This window comes from Populus euphratica, unplaced genomic scaffold, assembly GCF_000495115.2.
Source record: "Populus euphratica unplaced genomic scaffold, PopEup_1.0 scaffold190.1, whole genome shotgun sequence".
Classification (NCBI taxonomy): domain Eukaryota; kingdom Viridiplantae; phylum Streptophyta; class Magnoliopsida; order Malpighiales; family Salicaceae; genus Populus; species Populus euphratica.
In genome coordinates, this window is record NW_011500068.1 from 157,202 (window position 1) to 179,142 (window position 21,941).

At 37.0% G+C, this 21,941-nt stretch overlaps 4 protein-coding genes across 5 annotated transcripts; all 4 read right to left on the reverse strand.

The window, feature by feature from the left end:
* Positions 1-90: 90 nt before the first annotated feature.
* Positions 91-1,536, reverse strand: HSK (homoserine kinase). The gene has a single exon (XM_011002574.1). It carries the CDS (start codon positions 1,419-1,421, stop codon positions 321-323), a length of 1,101 nt encoding a protein of 366 aa, XP_011000876.1. The 5' UTR covers positions 1,422-1,536; the 3' UTR covers positions 91-320.
* Positions 445-21,329, reverse strand: EMB2762 (CCAAT-binding factor). The gene is made up of 18 exons (XM_011002570.1): positions 20,854-21,329; positions 20,679-20,771; positions 20,302-20,375; positions 20,103-20,164; positions 19,966-20,011; positions 19,736-19,836; positions 19,399-19,490; positions 19,162-19,263; positions 18,921-18,979; positions 18,655-18,829; positions 18,079-18,252; positions 17,496-17,649; positions 17,362-17,419; positions 17,175-17,280; positions 16,391-16,577; positions 16,289-16,307; positions 860-863; positions 445-455 (listed from the first exon to the last, which is right to left on the reverse strand). The coding sequence occupies exons 1-16, from the start codon at positions 21,226-21,228 to the stop codon at positions 16,303-16,305; spliced, it is 1,863 nt and encodes a 620-aa protein (XP_011000872.1). The 5' UTR covers positions 21,229-21,329; the 3' UTR covers positions 445-455; positions 860-863; positions 16,289-16,302.
* On the reverse strand, positions 1,672-7,203 carry LOC105108310 (glutamate receptor 3.2). Of its 2 annotated transcripts, XM_011002573.1 has the most exons (7): positions 6,953-7,203; positions 6,209-6,486; positions 4,725-6,064; positions 4,369-4,646; positions 3,738-3,769; positions 2,767-3,161; positions 1,672-2,357 (listed from the first exon to the last, which is right to left on the reverse strand). In XM_011002573.1, exons 2-7 carry the CDS (start codon positions 6,459-6,461, stop codon positions 1,869-1,871), a joined length of 2,787 nt encoding a protein of 928 aa, XP_011000875.1. In that variant the 5' UTR covers positions 6,462-6,486; positions 6,953-7,203; the 3' UTR covers positions 1,672-1,868. The 2 variants fall into 2 exon arrangements, with proteins under 2 accessions (XP_011000875.1, XP_011000874.1); XM_011002572.1 differs by lacking the exon at positions 6,953-7,203 and having other exon boundaries at positions 6,209-6,658.
* Positions 12,788-16,272, reverse strand: PHT4;6 (phosphate transporter 4;6). The gene is made up of 2 exons (XM_011002571.1): positions 15,204-16,272; positions 12,788-14,736 (listed from the first exon to the last, which is right to left on the reverse strand). The coding sequence occupies exon 2, from the start codon at positions 14,635-14,637 to the stop codon at positions 13,309-13,311; it is 1,329 nt and encodes a 442-aa protein (XP_011000873.1). The 5' UTR covers positions 14,638-14,736; positions 15,204-16,272; the 3' UTR covers positions 12,788-13,308.
* Positions 21,330-21,941: the final 612 nt, after the last annotated feature.

The following is a 21,941-nucleotide window of genomic DNA, read 5'->3' on the forward strand; positions in this document are numbered from 1 at the left end:
CAGAGAGAGAGAGCTTTGAAATAACCCCCAATATTCAGGCCATATATAGGAGAGCTCGTACTTCCAAATGCATTACCAAAACACTTGAAATGCAGGCTCGAAGGAATCATACTGGGAGTAAATGACAGACAAGAACCCAAAGTTACATGAGACCCAAAATAAACCAAAAACATTCCAAGTTCACTTGCATTAACACAGGACTAAAACAAAAGCCCTTTCCCCTACTTGCTTGCTTGGTGATTTGATATTTGCTGCTATTCAGACTTGTTATTTCACACCATATCAAATCAAAACCAACATTACTACATCATCAATCATCATCATCTAGGAACACTACCAACAAGTCTAGCACCAACTCTATCCAACCTCTTAACCGAAGCAACAGCGTTCAGATTGCCTTCTTTCCAAAAAGTCTCCACCATTCTCCCCCCAATCTCCACTCCTCTCTCCTCACTGTCCACCACTGCCACCGCTGTTGGCCCCGCCCCACTAATTGTACATCCAAAAGCTCCTGCCTCTAGAGCCGCCTTCTTAACCCCTTCCATCCCAGGAATCAAAGGAGCCCTTTTAGGCTCCACAATTTTATCACTTGACAATGCCTTTCCCAGTCCCACCAAATCCCCTTGCAACACTGAAGCCACAAAAGCCCCAGCTTGACTACAATTCCACACGTGGTGTGACATCCCTACTTCAGCAGGCAATGCAGCCCTCATTTTCTTAGTTGGGGCTTCAAAATCAGGACTAACAAGCACAAAGATCAAGTCCTTTTCAACGGGGAATTGTAAACTCATTAACTCTAATGGATCATAACTTCTAATCAAAACAAAACCACCCATTATTGCTGGTGCTATATTATCAGCATGGTAACCTGAAACTTTAGCTTCTGATTCCAATCCAGCCAAGACTAAATCTTTCACCTCCAATTTTCTTCCAAACAGCTCATTCACAGCCACAGCCGCCGCCGCAGCACTGGCAGCGCTGGACCCGAGTCCGGATCCTAAAGGAAGGCCCTTTTCGAGGGAAAGAGAGAGACCCACAGAGCGAATGTTGAGCATTTTCATGGTGGCGATAGCAGCGATGCCAGCACAGTTATAGAGTGGGTTTTTGGAGAGCTTTTTGGGGCCTGAAATATCGGAGATGGAGAGCTCGCCGGGGTGGACAGAGGGGTCGACACGAAGAGAGACGAAGTCGCCGAGGCCATCGACGGCGCATCCAAGGAAATCATAGCCAGGGCCAAGGTTGGCGACAGTAGCAGGCGCGAAGGATCTGACGGACGTGAAAACGGGCTCGGGTTCGGTGGTTGTGATGGTGGGCAGAGAGAAGTTACAGCGAAGGATGTCTGGTCTTTTGGGTTTAAGATTTGTTAATGGAGTTGCTGGGGTTATAGGTTTCAAAGTAGATGGAAAACAACATAGAGCCATTTTTTCGGTTGATAAAGGAAGGCTTTTTTCACTTTTTAGTGAGTAGAAAACGCAAGGGTTTTAGATTCCAGTCGTTTTTAAAGGGAGAGGGGTGAATTATTCATGAAGTCCATGTTTTTAAGGCTGTACATATTAGTTCCTCAACCTTCAAGCATACCAATCACGAGGAATACAGAGGAGAAGAATGCTGCTGGTTTCAGCATTTTCCATGCATGTATCATTAGCATCATCATAAGAGTATTTCCATTCATTCATATAACACAAGCTGCCTGCTCTTGTATTGATTACATATACAGACGATTGATTAGCAAGTTGAAATAACTGCAAGCTATAATCTATCTCATGTGAGAGAGTATGTAGTAACAAGTAGCTCCTTGACAAAACTATGGAGGATTAAGTGGCTACCTAGATATAGAAAGTCATGTAAATAAATTATCATATGACCAATTAATGCAGCCAAGTATCACCATTTTCTCTTTCCTGAGAAATGTCCCTTCGGATTCTTTCAGATCTAGTAACTGACATGCTTCCCTCCCCACTCCGATTTGATAATTCATCTTCTCTTTTTCTCTTGGACTTGCTCTTCTTCCATTGTTCCACCTTGTCATCAGCAAATGATAAGAATGTTTGAAGACGTTTGGAGCGAGAGCAGCTTCGGACAGAAGAATCGGATTCTTCAGGGAAGTGCCGGCTGAATTGGCGAAATGTGGTGCAAAAGTAGATCAAGAGAGCAAGTATACATGCAATCCCGCAAATAAGGAAAAGCCCCCAGAAGCTTTGTAACTGTAGCTGATCTGCACTCGACCCAATGTCCTGGGAACTGCAGAGCTTTCTTTGCAACCACTTGTTATGGATCTTCTGAAGTTCGCCGTTCTCAGATAGTTGGAGAATGGCATTAGACATATCAATGGCCAAGGGTGAATCTCTTGGAAATGCCTAAAAGAAACACAAAAAACATTAAGAAAGAAATGACCAGACCAAACAATTTCTTAAGAGGATTTTATACAATCATTTCTTTTCTACAGGCCTGGGCTGACACCATCTGAAGTTCCCTGACTTGTGTTTTTCTTTTCTGTACAAATTTATGTAACACCTGACACGCCATGATCGTTATCCAATCAAACATTTGTTGCCTCTGGGGGGTGGAGGAGAGGGGTATGCCTACGAAATTCTACTCATTCAGGCCTCTGGTTTTTTCCCCTTGTGCTCTTCTCAAGCTACTTAATTCTAACAACTTTCGAGCTATTAGTTTAGATAAGAATAACTTGGGTGCAAATCAACTTCATTTAGTAAATAAAGCAGAAAAAAGGAGTTGGATTAAGTATCTCCAAGTTCAGATACTCACAAATCCCCAACCACTTCTGGTGAACTCTTGACCTATTATTGAGAACTCACAGTGCTCTGAGAGGAAGAGGTCTACATAAGGTCGCTCATCAACCACGGCTGCAACAGTACCATTTTTAAGGGCATCCGCATATTCTTCTGGTGAACCAAGAGCAACAAGTCTAGTTTTAGCAATGCTGAGTTCTTCATTTAGATAATTTTCAGCGAAGGATCCTACTTGGAATCCAATTTGAACATTGCTAGTTATCAAGGAATCAATTCCTTTAATGGTGGAGGATAACTGTTGCACTGTGAGAATTGATGTCAGACTGGCAGTATAGCTTGAGTTGATTATCAAAACTACAAAAAGCCAGATTATCAGCACAAGGCGACCAAGTGTGCTCACAGTATTTTCTCCTGAAAATTCAAGAAAATTTGGAGTAGAATTATTGGCTAAGCTAGAAATAAAATATTCAGTGCAAATAATCCTTGTATAAAGGGTAGGTTTCCAATCCATATTTAAACGAGCTAATTTTATCCTTTCTAATTTATCATTTTATTAACCTTTTCTATTAAAATTAACATAATTAATAACATCTCAATACTAAACAAGCATTTGATGATATATAAAAATAAGAAGAATAGGGAGGACAAAGAGGTTTCAAAGAGATTGGTCCGTTCCCATGTGAGTTTTATTTTTTTTTGCAAAAAGTTATCTTTGTCATGTGCTTTAGACATCACTAACCATGTCCAATGGATTCATGAACATTTTTCAGTATAATATTAAGCCATATACATAATTGATTCAGTTAATTTAGACAAGAAAAATCAACATAAAAACTCATAATTGTTATATATATATTTGGATAAGGTGGGTATAAGAAGATATTAAAAACTCGTATAAATACAAACAGATCGAGCCATTCCCCAAAATTCTTGACATGAAGAGAGAAGTTAATTGATGACAAGTAGGGAAATAGAAAATGAACTTACTGTGGGAGAAAAACAAAGTGGAGAAGCTAAACCTGCAAGTTAAAAAAAGGACACGGAATTACAAAAGGGGCAGAATGTACAAGTTCGGAAGAACAAAGTGCAAAATATTCTCCACATTAATCGAAATATGATGTGAACTATAAGTGCACAGCAATTAAGTATCCATCATTTAGTACGTGGCCTGTGGGCCATGAACAAAAATCTTCAAAAGATGTCCTGCATGTTCCCTGTTCAGATAAGTTCATTGTAACCTGTGGAGTTCATCTACTTTCAGTTCTCAAATTAATCAAACATCAAAGAGAAAAAAGACCTTAATCCTCCATAGCCTCTGTAACATGTTCTGCAACCCTTAGAATTGAACCTAGGATCTCTAACCTCTACAATCTGACGAAATATATTACTTGGCCTGTCGGCCATCTGATTTAGACTATTTTCAAATAAAAACCGAACTTCCCTACTTGTCAATAGAGACAGTATATAAGTGTGAAACTGTATGGTGTGTTTGCAAAAGGAAATGGGAGTTGAAGGGGGCAAGGGATCAGTAACATCTGGTGAAAGTTAAAAGACTTCTGGCAGTCCTTAAAGCAGTCAAAAAAGGAATTAATCCATGTCTAACATGGCATCTACTCACCAGAGAATTGTGACAAGCTGTTTCCTAGGTGGCCCTCTGAATTCATCATTAATTCTATGCTCAAGGATCCATACAACAGCTCCCACAATAAGGAAAAACATTGCCGTGACAGCCCACATCAATGGACTAAAAGGCCGCAAGAATGCCCAAGCATTTGAATTTCGCTTCTTGACCGGAGCCACCACAACTAGCCCTGACTCTATGTATGGCTGAGTGAAATCAACAATCTTTGTCCGGTTGGTGACAATAGCAATATCACCGACAACAGCATCGAAGACCTGTGACAAACATTTTCATAGGATCAGTATAAGCTACATCATCTGATTTTTTTTCTGAGGGGCTGTACATTTACTCACCCTGGTTGTGATCTTGTAAACAAGATTGTAGTATGTCGGATTCTTACGACCATCTCCAAATGGAATGAACTTGTATGGAACAGCATATGGAAGCAATTTAATGGCAGCAAGAAATACATCTATGCAATATCCTTGGACCACGTCGGTGCCATTCACTTTTGAGATAAAATCCCGATAACTAACTCGGTCTGGGATTCCAATTTGTAATTCCTTTCCATTGTTTGGAAACACCCAGCCCCTTGGCCTAGCTGTTGTCCCCCCAGGCCATACCACACTCAGTAAATGTTGGCTTGAACTAGAACGGTTAGCTGCCTTTCCATAAAGTGTCTCTGGGGGCACAACAGATAGCCCAGAATAGTTTGACCAGTATCCAACCTGCTGATACCCAGTTTCTAATACATTAATGATATCATAAGAGGGATGTAAAATGGACCTGTCTGGATTAAATCGAAAAGGTCCTGTCAGACCTGTCATAGTTGTTTGCAATATATTTTTAAGCAATTGGCTTCCTCCATCAAATATGCTCAATGCACCAAGGTTCAAATATCCCCCTCCTATTCCACCTAATCTCGAATCATTGGTAAAAGAAATGGTGTTTCCCTGATCAAAAAACAATTTCAATGCACGTGCAAGTAACCAAACAGTATCATATGCATAGAGACCATAAGGATTTAGCCCAATAGAGCCATTACTCAGCTGGTTCCACCGTGACATGAAATCCTTTTTTCTTTTTGAATCTGGTGTATGTGGACGGAGTGCTAAAACTCCCTGGATTGAGTTGGCAGTGGTAAGAAGAGGTGAATCTGAATCTATAACAGTAGACAGCCAACTGGTAACTATCCAAACAAACCCATTCTCCATCATCCCAAGGGCCTTTGCAACATCAAAAACTAAGAGACCTGTTTTGCTGAAGGTATTCAACACAATTACTCGAGATTCCATCCGCAGAATCTTAGCTAACTCATCTTGAACATCGCTTCGGGTGGCTTTTGGTTCTGGAGGAAGTGCTGCTTTATAGGAAATTTTGCAACGCCTTTCCGCAAGTTTATCACCTAGTACAGTTATACCATTTCGGTTCTGATCATCATCACTGAAAATTGCAGTAACCTCAGACCAACCATAATAACTAACCATGTCTGCAATGGCAGTCATTTGAAACAAATCGTTGGGAGCTGTTTGAATAAAGTATGGGAATTGGAGAGGTGAAAGAGTGGGGTCTAGAGCAGTGAAAGACAAGAAAGGAACATGGAGCTCATTAGCAAGATGTGAGAGTACATGAGCCATCACAGCAGTTTGTGGACCAATAACAGCTACAGTATCAGTCTCCAGGAATTGCAAAGCTGCGATGGATGAAGAAAAACAATTTCTAAGTACTCGTATTTCACAAAGAAAACTAAACTTGCTAGAATTAAGAGAGAATTAAAGTGACACACTCAGCACGAACTAAAGAAAAACAAAATTAAGAACACGGAAATGAAGAATACCTCCAATGATTCCCAGAAATCCACTGAAGTTGGAATCATGCATATTTATAGACAACTTCCTTCCTCCAAGAAGGCTTGGATCAGAATTGATATCATCCTCAGCTGCCTCCATGGCAATCTTTGCGACTCTTCCATTGATGGAGCTAAATGTAAAAATAGCTCCAACATTCACAGTACCACCAGGGCTTAAAGCCCCTTGTGAAAAAGAACTGGTACAGAGAATCCAGAAGGACAAAAGCCAGGCCAGACTCATGGTGATGCTAAAAGATGAATCGAACCACCTAGCTTCCAAAACGTAACATTAGGAACTGTACACACCAAATCAAATTTATCAGTAATTAGAATTGCAATAAACTTGAATCTGCAATTGTAGTATCTTCAGTGGGAAGACATAGGGAACCAAGATTGAGCATAGCCAACCAAAATTCTATTTTATCAACAACAGGGAATAAGATGAAGAGGAATAAGGTCCTTGTCCAAGACAAGTGGTTTTACCCTGACAAAAAAAACAAAAAGAAAGTATTTTCTCAAAAGCAAAGGGACCCATAAGCATTAATAAAAACACTTTCATGGTGTTGCTAAGTTCGAATCATGTATCCAAAAGCACAAGAACAGCAGCAACCCATTTGAGATTTAAGGAAGAGGAATCAAAGAGCAGTTAAACAACTTATAAAAGCATGTAGTCCTTTTCCCCCTATAAGAAAACAAAATGTGTCCCGGTGCTGAAACAACAAACAGATACTTACTACAGCCCACCCTAGCCTTCAACTGGCCTCCGTCCTTGCTTACCAAGAGAGAGCCGGCATAAAGCAAAGAAAATATCTCTTATGATTTCAGCCCCTACAGATCACCATGAACATATCACACCTCTAGCTCAAACCAAAACCACTTTTCACAAAACATCATCAGTAGCTAAAGATGAAGAATAAATTTTCGGGGGGAAAAAAAACCCCAATTTGGCAAAGAAGAAAGTCTCGTTAATACATCAAAGAACTAAACATGAACAAAAACTGGAAGGAAAAAAGTAAAATTAAAAGGCACTACAGTAGGGTAGAAGGGGCCTCATAAGTGAAAAGCAACGTGGGTCCGTCGAGAAAAAGGAGCCACTTGCTGACATTGGTGGGTACCGGGACTGACCTTTAAAATAAAGCTATTTAAAACAGGGGAATACTTGATTATGGAGAAAGGGAACAACGTGGTACGTGGGGATAGCACTGCAAGGTGTGGGAGTGCAAGTTGAGAATATTTTTTCCTGAATTGTTTTTTTTATAATTAAAATAATTTTTTTTTTATAGTTTTGACATGAATTACTTAGCCTTTTTCTTGGTGACAAGTGACAACCCGTATGGAGACAACGGAGGAGACTATCATCACCGAATCCAAGAAGAAGAAGAAGAAGAAGAAGACATTGTGGTACTCAATGGGGGAAGCAATGATGGTGTTTTTAAACCATTGAAGTCGAATATTCTTCCACAATTCTGATTGGCTTTACCTCTACCTCTACCTCTACCTGTGCGGTGGCAGTTTGGATAGCCCTTCTTGTCCTTTCATGCTTGCAAATTTCTAGCTGGGCTATTTTTGTGCTCAAAACTTACATGCCATATTTTTCACGAGGACCACATTACATTATTTCAGTGGTGGTGCATTAATTAATATTATGCTAAAACGAATTGATCCTTTACTATTACGTCATCTATGGATGTAAAGATATTTTAAATGTAAATTATGGCAGTGTGCTGCTAGTTTTGCCCTTGATAAATTCAATAGCTTGATGTTTTTAGGTAGGGTTTGTCTAGGTTTTTCATTGCTTTCTTTCTTGAAAGCATGGTTAGACAAGGAAGCCTGGGCAAACAATCTTTTCTGCTATGAATCAGGGCTTTCTATGGGCATGTAAGGTAGGTATTCGAGTCTCTTCATCTCCTCGACTGTGAATGGCTTTATATGGGAATGCAAGGTTGGTATTCGCACCTCTTCGAGCCTCTTCATCTCCTCGGCTAGGAATGGCTTTGTTTTTGCTGGGCTGGGGTTTGTGTTTGTTGATCTTATCGGTTATAAATTGCTTTAATAGATGATTGGCTGAGAAAGCTATACCATATAATAAAAGGCATTGCTCTTTTACTATGTTGTCAAATATAGATGTAGAGACATTTTAACTTTGGAGTGTGGCAATGTATTATTGAATTTGTCTTTGATGAGTTCAATGGCTTGGTGTTGTTGGACAGGTACTCTCTAAGTTTTTCGTTGCATTTTTTCTTAGAAGCATGGTTAGGCACAGAAGTATGGGTAGACAATCTTTTCTACTATGAATGAGGGCTTCTTGTGGGCATGTTGTTGGGTTATTCAAGTAATCAAACACACATAAATATACGTGGTTCAATAACTTGTCTACTCTACGAAGCTACTGGTTTCAAATATACGTGGTTCAATAACTTGCCTACTCTACGAAGTTATTGGTTTATATTAATCACTCAAAAAACAATACAAACAAAGCAGGAGGAGGAAAAACTCTTAACTCAACTCAACTCTACTCACTCTAGCTCTCTTCTACTCTCTCTCGTTTCTCTATAAGTCTCAGCTCTTCAATGTGTCTAATTATAAACAAAATTGGGGGGCATAGAGCATAAATTATGGTATGATTTATGCCACCAATTAAGCCTCCATTATATGCTAAGTAAGAAATTAGGTATATCCATTTGTATATAATGAAGGTAGGACAATGTTTGTCTCCATTTTCTAACAATCTCTCACTTGGAGACAAACAATGAAATTATTATTTATCTTTGAAAACCAACTGAAGTTTTATACAACTTCAGTTTATCAAGTGTTACTCCTTTGATTAATATGTCAGCTGGATTTTTACTTCCACGGACCTTTTATAGCATTAGTTGCTAATTGTCTAGTAATTATCGGATGAAGTGATATTTGATCTGAATATGCTTAGTCCTGGAGTGAAATGCTGAATTCTTGGCAAGGAAGATTGCACTCTAACTGTCGCTATACAAAGTATCTGTCGCTATACAAAGTACCATTTCCATTCATCTTGTCCAATTCTTAATCACTATTAAGATAGGATATTGAAATTAGAAGAGAGAAAAATTACACTATATGGTAGTTGTAGCAGCGGCCGCAGTATTATCACCACCACCACCACTTCCTTCTCCACCGCCATTATTAGAGCCACCAGCAGCTGCCTCCACCAACACACTCGCTATGGCAACACCAATATTAGGCCTTTTTCGCTTCTTCTTCTCATAAGGAATCCCTCTAGCTTTAACTTGACTTTCTTGAACTTCCCTCAAATAAATCCAAAGAACTCTAGCCCCAAAAGGGTTTGATTCTAGCAGTCCACTATTTTTTTCATAAACAGCTCTAAGTCATCCAATTAGCGTATTAAGACTACCCCAAACCTGCTTTAGTGGACAATAACAAGATGCTAACGGGTTCGGGTGCCCAAAATAAGGACAACCTATTATGCGGACTTTAGTCTTACCAAAGTGATCCAAGTATTTCATTATTCCAGATTTGGTCATCATTCTTTTAATTTTTATCTTTAGTATGTTTTTTTTTCAATTTCATCCTTTATCATTTTATTATATGTATTTTATTTAGTCTTTATTTTGTTATTGCTATTTATTTTATTTTTATCATTTTTTTAATTCAATTTTGTTTTCAGTTTCATCCCTCAACATTAGAAATTGCAATTGAATCTAAACCCGATGGATATCGTGATGTGAACCTCATGATCATGTGGTCACGCAACCCACAACAAAGATGATCAATTCCCCAAGTAAGTTGAATAATCATGTTTGGTTGAACGATGACTCATAGTTAACGTGCAAGTAAAAACCAAAGATATTGGATGATTGTTAATGACGTCATAAGATCAGTTATACCTTGATAAGTCAAATTTACTCTTTGTTCCAACAAAGAACAATAAGTTTGCTCAAGCAAAACTGAATTTCTTTAATGTCTAAAGACTCCCCAAAGTTGCAGCAAAACAAAACACAATATAGTTCTAAAATAATAACTCTAATGGTCCTATATTAGGTTGCAAACTAATAAGCCTTAACTAAAACTCAACCAAGTACAAGTCTAATGCTTAAAACATGGATTTTGTGCCTTCTAATGCCTAAAACAAGCCTAAGTATGGATTTTGTGTCAAAACAAACCCAACAAAAATAAAAGCTCAAAAATTGAAATGTAATTATCTCAAATATTAACTAAAATAATAAATAAACTTAAGAAATATTTAGATTAATACAAGTTATCAAAATAGTTTCAAAATCATATCTCTTTGCATTGGATCCCTAATACCTGAATCTAAAACTTATAAATGAAAGTGTATCTCTTTTAGTCATCAATTAATCATTTCTTCTTGCTTGAAAGATATTGTCTTAAACGTTGAAGTTCCTTCCCTTTTTCAGTTGAAAGTATACCTTAAAAAATAGGTAGAAAAATGGTTAGAATATCTCTTTTAAATAGCCCAATATAATCTCTTTTTTGGATTAAAAAACCATGTAAAAAAATAACAACAAAAGAATCTCAAAGCCTTCTTGCCATCACATATATTCCATAATATGTGTGTGTGTGGAATTTTTACAAATTATGGATAATAGTTGCTTATATAAATGTCTTCTTGTTTGACATAGAGTCCTTGTAAAATAAGTAAGCCAATAGCTGACATGCATGCTTCTAAGAGCATTAAGAAACCTTTGTGCTGATTGGAATCCACGATACACAAGGAATCAATGTTTTTTTTAATTTTTTGTACATTCCTGGCATATTTCAATTCTAACTTCAAACATGTTATTCTTTCTTGTTCAGATGAATTAATAGGTCTATCATATATAGCTGAAAAGATATAAATATTTACTTTCCAACCTAATTAGAATCTTATCAAACTTCCTTTTATGGATCCAAATATATTCCAAATAGTAGATGAAAATCCAAACATATAGATTTGACACAATTCATCAAATAACTTCAAACCTTTTAAATAATCCCTTACCAAACTCCGATTTACTTGAAACTTTAGTCAAATATATAACATATCTAGAAGCTCCTATAAAACTTCCAACCCGATTTAATAGTTGAATTGAAAATTATAATTGATAATGTAAAACTAGACAATAAGAGATTTCACATCAAAATTTAAATTTGACCTTATATGTATCGTATCATGTTGTCTTAACCAGACCCGACCCATTCTTAATGAGTTAGTGTTTTTTGGATGGATAACTTTCACAATAAGTAGTGAATAGGATGTAGATATTATCAAAATATATTTAAAACTCGCCTAAACCTAACATAAAATGTATATTTATATTATACAAATATATTTGTAAAACATTTAGATTTTGTTAACTAAATATGATATATACATATCTTAATATTGACATAAAACACATGTATATGTATAATATTTATTATTTTATGGTTTAATAATTTGATACATACACTTCAATTTTATATATTAATTATTTTTTTATTTAATAATAAGTAGTTGTTAGGTAATAGATATATAATTTCATCCCTCAATCCCTTACTATTAGGTATGAAAATTTATTAGAACTCGATGGATACTGACCCAAATATGTCAATCTTTATTTTATGGTTGTCTTACCTAATAAGTAATGGATAGTGTATGGACATAATCAAAACCGACCCAAAACCCACCCGAACTTGACACAATATAGAAATATATTTACTAAAAATTTTCAATTTTTTAATGCAATATATATAAATATATATAATAATCAGATGATTGATTGTTATATGGATACCCAAAATCTGATTGATAGTATATAAAGATCTTAATTTTTTACCCAGTATGTGATGAGCAGGGTATGGATATCAAAAAATCCAACATGCATGCACTCATTGCCATTAATACTCAACACTTGATTTTGATTTATTTTTTTGTGAAATTTTATCTATTTTTTATTATTTTATTATTTTGATTTTTTTATTGTCTTTTTTTTAAAAAAATTAATCTCTCAACTATTTTGTGATTAAGATTTTAATTTATTTTTTTTTATCTATAATAGGATTAGTCTTAAACTCATTACTAGGGTCACGAGTTTCAAATATTAGCACGAATTAACAAAAAAAAAAATTATAGGTTTTTTATTGATTTTTTTTCCAATTTTATCATTTAAAATTTAATTTATTAAAAATTAATCTTCATTTTTTTTAATTTATACTTTAACATTAAATTATTTAAAAATTAAATTTTTAATTCACTTTCTATCACACTGTTGTCATGACCGGATCACAAATTTTGTCTACAACCCTGGGTATATTCAAGACAGCTTTTTAACCCTTTTCTTTGACATTATTTATTTATATTATCAAAATTACACGGGATTATTGACCCATGTCAGCAGTTTCGTTTTTTTTTCTTTCCTTCTTAAGACTAGAAAAAAAAACTTAGATAGCGCCCGACACCCAATGAGGAAACACCAGAGGCAAAATCTTAGAACTGGAAAGGTATTAGAAGCAGCATGAATTAAAATGCATCACGCCATCTCTTTCAAACAAACAAGTCAAAACCACATTTACAGTTGTTGATCACGTTACTTCGAAGAACCAAATGATTCACGAATTGTTCATTCATTGATATTTCAAGCAGACATTCTATAAAAATCAAGGGAATCTCTCATTCTTCAAGGGGAACAAAAGATCTTTTTATAGCATCTAGGATACAACGTTCATTCATGCCTAGCAAGGTAAACATGTCTCTTCATTAAATTACACAGCTTCGCAACAGTACATTACCAATGTTGACTTGCGAAGAGCAAATTATGTACCGCCTCTCAAAGGAAGTGACAAGATTTTCCAAAAAAAAAAAAAAATTAATACTGCTCTAGCATGGTGTTTTAGAAAAATGGGCATATGAGCCTCTAGAAATTCACTCTGACTAATCAAAAAAATGGATTGCTTAAAGCTGTCCACTCTATATCGACAACTCTAGATGTTCACTAATACACACCCTTCCAGAGAGGTGGTATGTTGGAACAGGAGGCAGAGGGCCTCAAGAAGACATTTATATGTTCAGTTCTCTATTAGATGACCATATTCCAAGCAATGCGCGGCATACCTCAGTCAAAAATCCTCTCTCCAGTTGAAAACAACAAAAACACGAAAGTACTAAAAATGCAGAGCAAACCAGGTATGACAAATACAGATCTCCAGCTTTCTGGACTAGAAAGATCTGAGTACGTGGTGGTAGCAGCTTCGAGAATTTTGCCAGTTAAATCAACCCCAATAATTCCAGCTAGAGTGCCAGCTGTGTTAGAAACCCCCATTACTATCCCTGCATATCTTGGAGCAATATCCATATGATTCACTGCAAACCCAGCTCTTCCCAGTGCCAAAAAGCCAAGCGCCACAGAAGAGCAGAAGACAGCCCCACTGGAAGTTCTAAAGATAGGAAGTGCTATCAAAGCAAGAGAAGCGACTAAAAATCCTACAGTGTTCAAGAACTTCCGGGTTCTCGTCACAGACAAAATTCTCTTTGTGATCAAGTGGTCAGCAACCACTCCGCCTATGTTTGAGAATATGAACATGTTGAAGTAAGGCATCATCTTTGAAGAACCCATTTCCTGAAGACTCAGCTGGAGGCCCTTCTCAAAGTATGTTGGCAGCCAGTTCATCAGCACATACAAAGCATAATGGAACGTAAAATTATTCACCACAATTGCCCAAATTGGTAAGCTGACAAAAATTCTCTTCCATGGAATTCTGGCTGTTCTAACAGCAGTTCCTCCGTTCTCCATTTTTGCCTTTTGACTAGCTTTGAGCGGCAGTAAAGATTCCCCAAAACCAGCAGCAGTGGCCTTTGGATGCTCAGAACGAGGAGGGTCGCTTGCAAATCGAAGCCATAGCACAGACCATGAAAGGCCTAATATTGCTTCAGCGAGAAAAACAGATTGAGGGCCCTTGAATTTCACCAGACTCGGAAGCACGAGCATCCCCATAGCTGCACCTAGGTACATTCCAGAAGTTGTAAGCGACACGGATCTAGACCTTTCATGGGGAGGAACCCATTGTGCCAGGACAGTGTGGATGGAGGGAAAGATGAACCCTTGTGCAACACCAACAAGCAAGCGGGCCACCACCAAGAGGACAACTCGATTAGGATCGAGCGGTATCAAAAAACAAGTGGATGACCACAAAAGAAAAGAGAGAAGGAGAACCTTCCTTCCCCCAAATTTCTGAGCAGCCCAGCCTCCAGGGACCTGAGAACAAGCATAACCATAATAGAAAGTAGAAAGTATAGTGCCTTTACTGGATTGGTTCACTCCAGCTGCATCCGCTGCAATGGTATACGCAATGGAGAAACCCACTCGTTCTATATAACAAACACAAGTGCAAGCGAAAGTCAAGATGACAATCCAATAACGTCTAGGGATGTTCCACCCCCTCATACTTCACCTTCACTCTCTACCCAGCAGAACGCTATTTAAGAATCCTGGCGGCAAGAAACATGGACAAAGATTGGCCCCAGTTGCACAAGTCTCACAAACCTGGAGCAAAACCATTGGAAAATGTCAGGAAAAGAAACGCAATAAAGAAGAAGAAGAAGAAGTCTAGATCAACTCGCAGAAGAGATTGTTAATGTCAAGAGGAAAGTGATTTGTAATAAGAATAATGGGAAATAATATAAAGAGAGGGGAGCATTATTCATAGTAAGAAGAAATGAAGCAGATGGGAAGAGAGCACTGGGGTGGGGGTCCACTATGATTCAAACACCCAAAAATACAAATCCAATGAAAGCCCGATTCATATCCAGAGAGCAATAAAGCAATTGCAAAAGAAAAGGAAAGGTAAAATAATCGTCATTCACATCTAAGAAATTCAATGGCGAAGTAGTTGAGATTGGGAATCCAAAGGGGGAGGGAATGAAAGAGAGACGGATCTCTCAAAGAAGGAGATGGATGGGTTAAAATCATGGTCAAGAACCCTAAAAGGAAAGGGGATTTAGATTTCTTACCTTGAGAGTAGGATTGGCAGTAAGCGAGGGGGGGGTTGAATGGTATGACACGACTGGAGCCAAAAACATCAAATGACGGGTGGGTGATGTGCAGCAAAAGCCAACCAATAATGGCAGTTGGTTAGAGAAGGGGGAGATGGAAATGTACGTAGAAGAAGCACCCGCACCCAAATTTTATTTATATGTGATTGATCTTTTCCCTAAACCCTGAATACAACCTGGCCAGCCCAGCCCTGCCCTGCGTCTTTCCTTTCCCTTGAGATTGATCATGAAACAAACACACAGTTTGACAGTCTGACTCTGTTGCTTCCCCCATTTTTTTTGTTTTTTAACTCCTCCCACCAACTACACGGACTCTCTCTCTCTCTCTCTCTATTAGTTGACTTTTCCCCTGATCCAGCACCGGTTCCACACCCCCTGTCCAAAACCTGACTAGATTGCTTGGAATTAGTGGTACCAAGTCCACATAGCATCAACGGTTTTGATTATACGAGCTTGTCTAGACTCTAGCCTTGCCTGCCGTCTATTTTTTTTTTAATTCACGTGAAGTGTTCAAACCAGCTTACACACCACGACTACTGTCGTTTATCTTTATTCCTTACCACCCTTTCAAATATTTCTACAATTACACTACTTTTTTTTTTTCTTTTTATTATATAAATAGAGGCTAGCTCTCAGAAATGATCGTGAGGGTATCTTTGGCATATAGTTCAAAAAAAAAAACACATTGTTAGTCAACAAGTACATTCTATCATCATAAACAAAGGGACTATCTTTCTTCTTCCTTCAACAAAGCCAGATACGCATCTTTTTCCAATTTTTTTTTAATTTTAAAAAAGGAAGAAATTCGCAAAAGCACATCGTGAGAAAAATACATTGACCCTCCAAGGATGCCAGCCATTCTTCTCCTTGTCATTGCGCAATGTATGGCTAATGGCTACAGCCTCGGTACAATTATAGCTCGTACCACTAAAATAAACTCTTCCCAGTAAACATCAATCAATCAATCACCTCATTTTAATATCTTCACAGATCCACCGCACTTGGTTTCCCACCCCCCCCCCCCCCCCCACCCGCCACTGGAGTCCCTACCTCTGCTTCACTTGAGACATCTTCAAGAAACCAGCACCACCGCTTCAAGAGTCAACACCATTCTTGTGGTTCTTTCCCTCGTAAAAGCTCCTCACCTACCCGTTGTCGTTTTGTGCAACATCCGTCCTTGTCTCCCGATGAGTTTAAGATAACGTTTTCAGGTTTCTTTCCCTTGCTTTCCTCCTCTTTAAAGCTCCATCCACTAAAATCAGACTCCGAAAACAACGAGGTTGGAATTGCTTTGTAGAACGCCACTGGGACCTGTTTCACCCTTCGTCTAATCTGCAATGCAGGCTCGCCAGGCGAGACACGAACATGAGCATCAATTATCAAATACAAAGGAACAAAAGAAAGAGTCCTTCCTATACATCAAGTGACATGCATGGAGATCAATCAACCTATTACAAGGAACAACAGCTAAAAAGCCCATCCCAGATTCCCGATGACCGAATGGAGTCAACAAATCAGCAAACACTGTCCCAAGTTACAGAACAAGAAGAAACCACTGAACAAATTTGACAGCAATCAGAATTTGCATTCAGGGATCAAATAGCTGTGTAAACACATGATCCACTACCCCCTCCCCAACATGAGAAAAATTCATGTTATTGTTGTTACTGTCCCATAGAGATGCAACGAAGCGAGGTTAAGATGGTCACTCTTCCTCCATAACATAAAGATACCTAATCTAAAATACTTGGATGTTAACAACATTCACCACAACATATTTCTAATGATAAACTGAGCCAAATGAGTCAAAATTGATCCCATTATTTGTTTGGAACTAGAATGACACAACACTGGTTATTTCATTTGCAGTCAAATCATACATCAATCGTAATAAATTTATGCTAATTAGAGGATAACTCAAAACATTACCTCCTCTCCAAATATGGTCGCATATGAGCCAGAACTAAAATCCTCAACATTAACTTCAGTGGTTTTGGCTCTGACTGTCAAGTCATTCTCAAGTGACTGGACAAACCTAATCATGCAACAAATCAGACATCAGGTGGCATAAAAGTACAGCACACTTTATGAACAAGCATCCAAGATGTATGCACACCTTGAAACAGGAGGGCAGTAGTGGTGACGAAGGCTATCAATTTCCCAAAGGGAGCTTCCTGTTTGAAAATTATTATTGTCAATACAAGGACAAAGTTATGCCCACCTTCAAAAACATACATGTGCAACACTTACCCAAGGCATGGGACTTTAAGGGGTTGCTTTCCTCATTATCAAAATGATCGATGCCAGCTTTTCTGCCTGCAATATTTGTGCTAGCTCCAAATTCATTTTCATTATCTCCCCCTTCTTCTTCGGAATTGTTGTCTGTAGTATCATTACTGTCTTCCTGAAAAAAAAAAAAAAAAAAAAAAAAAAAAAAAAAAAAAAAAAAAAAAAAAAAAAAAAAAAAAAAAAAAAAAAAAAAAAAAAAAAAAAAAAAAAAAAAAAAAAAAAAAAAAAAAAAAAAAAAAAAAAAAAAAAAAAAAAAAAACCATAAATACACATGACATGCTTGACAATTCTTCTCCAATAAAACCATACAGAGACATCATCTCTTACAGTAAATGAATAAAAGGTAAAGACATCTTTCTATGCTCTCCAGACAATCACCCTGATAAAGTGATAATGAAGGTAGATTCCAGAAAATTTATAATAAAAAAATTATGAGGTGCATGCAACTGTTAATCGAATGCAGAAGACATGCCATCCCGCTCAAACAAATAACTGATAAATCAGCAAAAACAGTCTTCATGAAAATATTAGAATGTATGGGTACCTGGTGCACCAAACAGTTGATTGAAGGATGTCTCCTGAGGAGGTTGTGAATCAATGCTATAATAACCAATGCTCCAGAAGGAGGGACTACAAGTGCCAGTCTACTCAATTTCTTAGCAAAAGCAGCAGCCAGATATGCTGGGAGAAGTGGTGACTTTAGACAAGAATCAAGAAGCTACAGCAAGATAAATGCACATCATCAGATTGAATTAAAAAAGATTGAAATTTATCAGCATATTCCAGTATTATTTTGTGACATCTTGGGCTGATTTCATAAATATTGTTTATAGGGGGCGGGGTGTTTATCAAATTCAGGGCCATTGCGCATGACATATACTTAATGTTTTCATTTGAACTTTCAAAAATTATACGATCATCAAATCACCTTAAATAAACCCAAACATAAAGCATGATATTACCGATCAGCATACGTAAAGATGAATACAAGCTGTCATCAATCCATAGCATGTAGGTATCACATGCAACTATCTTAACAGCTAGTTTTGATTTCACTTAATATGCTGTCACTTGAAATAATTCCACAGATCACATTGATTTATGTTCGTATGGACATTACCTGAAAGAATTTTGCCCTGTGTTTCGCCATAAAGATGGAAGGTAAGAGGAGCACATACAGTTTTTCGTAGAAGTTGGGATATTCTAAACCATGCTTAGTCATGAGGATGAAGAGACTGCTAAGGGCCATGACACTGACAACACCTCCAATATCATATGATCTTGTCAAAAAGTCACTGCGCAATTAAGTGCAAATCAGCAATTCAGTTAAAAGTAGGACGAACTATTCATATCCATGAGGTAAAAATATCCACTGTAATGCTATACCATAACATTATTGGATTAGACAGGTGAGGGATGACTGCTTGATGGAGATTGGAGAGAACCTGTGCATCAAAGACAAGCATATCAGAACAGAATAATGCACTACAATAACAGATGGTCATGAGGGGGGAGAGGGGGGGTCAGATAAACCACTGACACATCAAAAAAAGGAAATCCAAACTCGATATCAGCCTTAAAACTAAACATAAGTGCACCAATGCAAGTGTGGGTCCAAGAGCCGTACCTCCTTGTACACATCAATTGGAAGTGGTAGCCTAAGAAATGAAATCCAAGCCTTGGTAAACTTTAATTTCATCTTTTTGGCATAATTACCAGCAGATAAAACCTGAATGGACCACAAAACATAAAGCTCTATACAGAGTATAATGGAGTATTATACAAGATCAGAGACTACCTAGGATAAGATATGAAAAAAAAATTGCATGAAAAACTCAGCAACAACGTATCATTGATGACTCACGTCATTATCATGCTTCTCAGATTTAAGGTCTTTGTCTTCTGTTTTCAGGTGTTGAGAAGGCCCTTTCAGTTCACCTTTTTTAACAGAGAATCCTGGTTTGTATAGAATGATTAAACTCAGAATTCAGCAACCCACCAAAGTAGCAAGCTTGTAAAATAAAAATACTAAAGGCAGAAAAGTAACTAAAATTTTAAAATTATCTGCCACTTTTGATGCCTTGCATTGAATTGTCTGAGATAGTGTGTGCCCATGTGTGTTTGTTAGGAAGGAGCTGTATACATGCATAAAGCAGCTCTCAAGTGATCATATACTGATATTTGTACCAGCAAACAATTACCTGATCCACCCCACAGCTCATAATCAGAATTCTGTTTTGGGTCTTCTAGAGGAGGGATATTTGATATTAAATAATGAATCTTGTAAATAGAAAGCTCCAGGCTGAAATAATAGAGGAGTAAATAAATTTTCACATCTCTATAACACCATCAGAACAGAACATTTTCTTTCAAAAACCAAATTACCAGATGTGACAATCATACACTGATATTTGTACCAGCAAACAATTACCTTGAATCACTCTCACCAACTTTGTCACCACTCTCAGTTTTTCCATCTAGTAGAAAGAAACAAATCAAATAAACAAACATCTGGCAGAAAAAACACAAATTTTCAAAATGACAAGAATGACTAATCTATACCCTTACCAGAAATATCTTTCACCTCCAAATTCTTAGCGAATTTTTCAATGTTGATGTAAGTAAAATAACTGTACCGCAAACACACCCCCCCCACAAAAAAAAAAAAAAACCAAAAATCAAACTATTATTCATAAACCAGCAAAATCATAAAACTAATAATCAGCACTTCCACATTCTAAAAAGATAAAGCCAAAGAAAGACTTACCGGATATCAATGTACTTGAAATACTTTGATCCCAGCAACTCTAACACAAAATCCAAAGATTCTGTAGATTGCACCTGCAAGTAAAAATGAATACAGGCAGCTGTTCAACATTACAATTAACACTATTTTGTCAACATGCATAGATGAAATATAAGTAATTAACACATATATTTAACAGTATATTTACACTAATTTATCATGATAAGCAGTAACAGAATAATTACACAAATTTCACATAATTATATGAACAAAAATATTAACAGCCAATCTGCACTATAAAATCCGAAAGCAAATAGTCTTCACCATAATTAGATGAAATAGAAGTAATAAACAGCATAGCTGAGCTAATCTCACAAAATTAACAGAACAAAACTTACAATATTAACAAGAAATCTGTGATAAATAGCCGAATTGAACCTCCCTCCATTTCCAGTCTTGACGAATTCCATTAGTGTATCCAACACAACTTCCTACAAAAATCATACACGCAGAAATCATTAAAAACAAACAAGGATTTTACAGAAGTTAAAATAAATAATTGAAAGTACTGACCTTTAAAGCATCTTCAGCTTTCGTCGATACAGCAACATCAACGAGAGATTTAACAAACTCATCGAACTTAGAGCGAAGCCAGGTTTTATAGATAACGTCAGCTTCCGGCTCGTCGTTGTCTTTGTTGTGGGTGGGGCTTCGGGAGGAGGAAGGGAGGTCGGGGAGGATAGGAGAGAAGAAGGAGTGGAGAGAGAGGAGAGATTCGAGGACATGTTGAGGAGGAAAGTTAGGGGATATGTAAGTGAGAAGGAGAGGGAGGTTGTTTATGTGTGTTCTTGAAGAGAGAAGTTGGTGACCTAGGGTTTTGAGGTCTTTTAGACTGTGTTTTTTAGGGTTTCTTGGCTTGTTGATTGGATTTGGAGGAGGAGCGGCCATGGTTACTTCTTTGCTTTGCTTCGCTCTTGGAGGGAAAGCAGAGAGAGAGGGGAAGGAAACAAGAAGCGGTTTTTAGGTTTTTTAGGGGTTGGGTTGGGTTGGGCGGGTGGAGAGTCGTTTAGAGATGTCAATATGTAAAATGCCGGCATTCCTTGGCCCGGAAGACAGGCCCATGGATCCATCCAAAAATTGAATTTCTTTTTTTCAATTAATTCTAATTTTTTAGGGGAAAAAACAAAAGAAAAATAGCTACATTAAGTGATAATTATCTTATAATGTGATAATTGGAACGCAAAATAAATTATTATTAGTTTTAAAAGGCCTTAATTTTTAATACAACTCTTAAAGATTTCTATAATTGTTTTTTCTACGAACACAGTAACAAATGTATGACATGTCCTTAATAAATGTTTATCTCATTTTTTTTATTTCATGCATCATTAAGTAAATTATCTTATCCACAAGCACATTATATTATATTTTAAAAAATATGAAAAAAATATTGTGAAGGTATTATCAACATAGATTTATTATACTATTATCTACACCATAAACATAAAATATTTACACTATAGATAAGATTACAACACTATAAAGTGTTATCTTTTCTGTTTATTAATAAAAAAATATTGTTAGATAAAAATATTATCAGATCTAGTTCTATAGTTAGATTCAAGGTGTTTAAAATCACCTTTTTTTAACATTTAAAATAA